Source organism: Halyomorpha halys, unplaced genomic scaffold (assembly GCF_000696795.3).
Source record: "Halyomorpha halys isolate HHAL.00 unplaced genomic scaffold, Hhal_1.1 Scaffold2509.1, whole genome shotgun sequence".
Classification (NCBI taxonomy): domain Eukaryota; kingdom Metazoa; phylum Arthropoda; class Insecta; order Hemiptera; family Pentatomidae; genus Halyomorpha; species Halyomorpha halys.
This window is the reverse complement of record NW_027109392.1, coordinates 1-3,504: the sequence shown is the minus strand read 5'-3', so window position 1 is coordinate 3,504 and position 3,504 is coordinate 1. Positions and strand designations below refer to the sequence as shown.

General features: G+C 38.3%; 1 protein-coding gene across 1 annotated transcript; it reads right to left on the bottom strand.

Annotated features, from left to right (window-relative positions):
* Positions 1-1,832: 1,832 nt before the first annotated feature.
* LOC106691578 (ankyrin repeat domain-containing protein 50) lies at positions 1,833-3,483 on the bottom strand (the record flags this gene model as incomplete). Its single annotated transcript, XM_067047586.1, is given in 1 exon segment — positions 1,833-3,483. A coding segment is annotated over 1 exon segment (1,179 nt), but the record flags the coding sequence as incomplete, so codon positions are not given.
* Between the last annotated feature and the right edge of the window lie 21 nt (positions 3,484-3,504).

Genomic DNA, 3,504 nt, shown 5'->3' with positions numbered 1-3,504 from the left:
ACAAAGGGCATACATTATACTGTAAAATGTTAACTTATCTTAGCCTTTATACTGTTGCATATCAAACAAAGGGCATACATTATACTGTAAAATGCTAACTTATCTTAGCCTTTATAGTGTTGCATGGCATACAATATACTGTAAAATGCTAACTTATCTTAGCTTTTATAGTGTTGCCTGTCATATGAAAGGGCATGGAATATTCTGTAACATGATACCTATCAACTACTCCATATCACTAGGACACCTATCCTATATCACTAGCTAAATCAAGCAACTTTTCTTCAACTTTTTTTCTTTTCTGCAGCAGTTCCATAATTTGTCCTATGTCATTTGGCTATTCCATGAGAATTTAACTGCACTAATTAAAAAACGAGAGGATACATTTCACAGTTTTCCAAGTCTATACATTTACCACTATGTGAAATTTGATGAAAAGTTGAGATGGTAAAGTTCAAAAGTGTGTTGAGTTGACATGTGATGGTGATACATTGATCTTGGGATATTTTGACAAATTAAAATAACGTGATATCCGTAAATACTCACAAATCAACCAACTCATTTGTTAATCATAATATCAGTCGTATGAAAACTCATTCAATCTCTGTGTCCCAGCAGTCTTTCGAATGCGATAGATATTCGAAGAATTTTGTTTTCCTCATATTTAAATATGATTCCGCCCTCTCCCTTGGAGATTTCTAATACTTGGGATTTACTAAAGTATTACTTGAACAACCTTGAAAGAGCCCTACGCCATATGGAAATGTTTGGCTGACTGTTGCAACTTTTAGTCTAAATTATCACTGCGAATACAATCAATTCATGGAACACCATCCATAGTGGAATCCATTCAGGTTCCATCAGAAAATCCACTTCAAAAACGAGATCCTGAAAGAAGCAGCGTTATCGATATGTTGTGAGCTTTCACCAGCTAGGGGGAGCTGCCCTCAGAGCACTGACCTCCGTCAGGACGCTAATAAAAAAATAGAGAGACCGGTGGGCTTTTGTGGGAACGCTACGGAGAGAACAAATATAGCGCTACTCCACAGCAGGAGTTACATCAGAATATGTCCTGCCGGTCGTGAGGGGGTAATCCTCCAAAGAGGTTGGAACAAGAGGTGTTCTGGAAAGTACTGAAACGAGGCATCGTTGGGCTAAGGGCTGATAAGGTAATCTTAACATGATAACTATATTAACTTGGAGCGAGGTCACAGCTAGATTGCTCCTTTGTTCCTCTGATTCTCATCAAGACAGATGCCGGTCTTGTGCAAATTGATACAATTCAAAATCTGCGCATATCACAACATTCTTCAACATTCAACAGAATTACAGAGGTGTTAAGTCTAAGTAAAATTATATTGTTGGTTGCGGTACCGCTAATAGGGTTACATGTAATATACCAAAGACAAAATATAAAAAAAATTTTTGTGAGATGTGCCATTGCCTCTGTGATGTCCAGGAAAGGAGCGCTATGTTCTATTCATATCTTAAAAAGAAAATAACAGCTGTCGCGGAACTAAAATGTATACAATATTTGAATTTAGTTTTCTATTTTAGTAGTTGAGATATAATGAGAGCTTAATTAATTGTAACCACAATGTTTTATCACCTTTTTATTTTTTGTGCATTATCGCAATAAGAATAAAATATTCTTCTATCTTCTGTCATTTTTTTCTTCACTTTTTTTAACAAAATGATTTTTGTTTTTAAAATTCAGAAACATTTCACTTATCGAATAAAACAAAGAGTATTTTATAAGAAATTATATTTCTTATATAAATAACTAATGTTTGTCCAAACTTCAAATATATCAGGAATAACTTATTAATAAATTCAAATCATTAATGTAAATTTTATTTATCATTTAATGTATTAATATAGAAGTAATAAAAAAATGTAGTTAAATACATTCATTGTGTCTATGTTTCCATAGTAACGTTTTAATATTATGTTACAATAGTACAACATATCGAACAGACAAAGAACATGACAGTATATAATTCCATATTCAAATAATTAAAATTAAAAATTATAAGGTAAAATTTATAAAAAATGATGAACTCTTATTTTATAAAAAAGAGATCAGTGGTAAAATTCCATAAAAATATTCCTTTACTATGTTATGTTTATTATTTACTATGATTAATACAGTGTAGCTACTACATAAATAAAAACAACGGTTACTAAATTAAGCCCAAATGTTTAGGACAGTATCATGTATTTATAAAATAATAATTATAATAAATTCAATTCAATAACAATTCGTACGAAAGCTGTACAAAGAGGATAATCAGGCTGCTGACGTCATTGCAACCCACCTCTGGAACTCAAATAGTCCACTACTGCTGTATGGTTTCTAATATCAGCAAGGTACAAGGCAGTCTCTCCACTATCATTGCTAACATTGATTTCGGCTCCGCGTTGGACGAGCAGCTGCACCACTTCCAAGTTGCCATTGCTAGATGCTACGATTAGTGGTGTCCAACCTTCATCGTTACTTGCCCCTGGGTCGGCCTCACGTTCCAACAGGACTTTAACCACAGAAGTGTGTCCTATGGCCGATGCCCAAAGCAAGGCAGTCTCTCCACTTTCAGTACAAACATTAACATCGGCCCCATGTTCGACGAGCAGCTGCACCACGTTCAAGTGACCACTTCTAGATGCTGCCATTAGCGCTGTCCAACCATTGAGGTACAAGAAGGTTTCTGGGTCGGCCCCACGTTCCAACAGGACTTTAACTACACTAGTGTGCCCTTTCTCTGCTGCCCAATACAAGGCAGTCCCTCCACTTTCAGTACAAATATTAACTTCGGCCTCACGGTCGATGAGCAGCTGCACTACGTCCAAGTGGCCATTTCTAGATCCTGCCATTAGCGGTGTCAAACCTCTGAGGTACCAAAAGGTTCCTGGGTCGGCCCCACAATCCAACAGGACTTTAATTACACTAGTGTGCCCATTCTCTGCTGCCCAATACAAGGCAGTCTCATCATCTTCATTATACACATTAACTTTGGCCCCATGGTCGACGAGCAGCTGCACCACGCCCGAATGCCCTTTTCTCGATGCACACATCAGAGGTGTCCAGCATCTATAAGCTGTAGCTCCTGGGTCGACTCCACGATCAATGAGAATCTGCACCACGTCCAAGTGGCCCTCTTCAGATGCTGCCATTAGTGGTGGGCAGCTACAATCTTCCATCCAGTATTCTGGATCGGCCCCACGGTCCAACAGGACTTTAACCACACTTGCGTGTCCTCCCTCTGCTGCCATAATCAAGGCGGTCGTCGAACTGAAATATCCATCCACTGCCGCTCCGGCATCAAGTAGCGCTGTTACCACAGCTGTGTGACCTCCCGATGCTGCGTATTGTAAGGCAGTCAATTCTTGAAAGTCCTGCAAATTCACTGCTGCCCCAGCACCAAGCAGTGCATTAACCACTTCAATGTGCCCACCCATTGCTGCAAAATGCAGGGCAGTCTGATCTTTATAATCTACCATATTCAC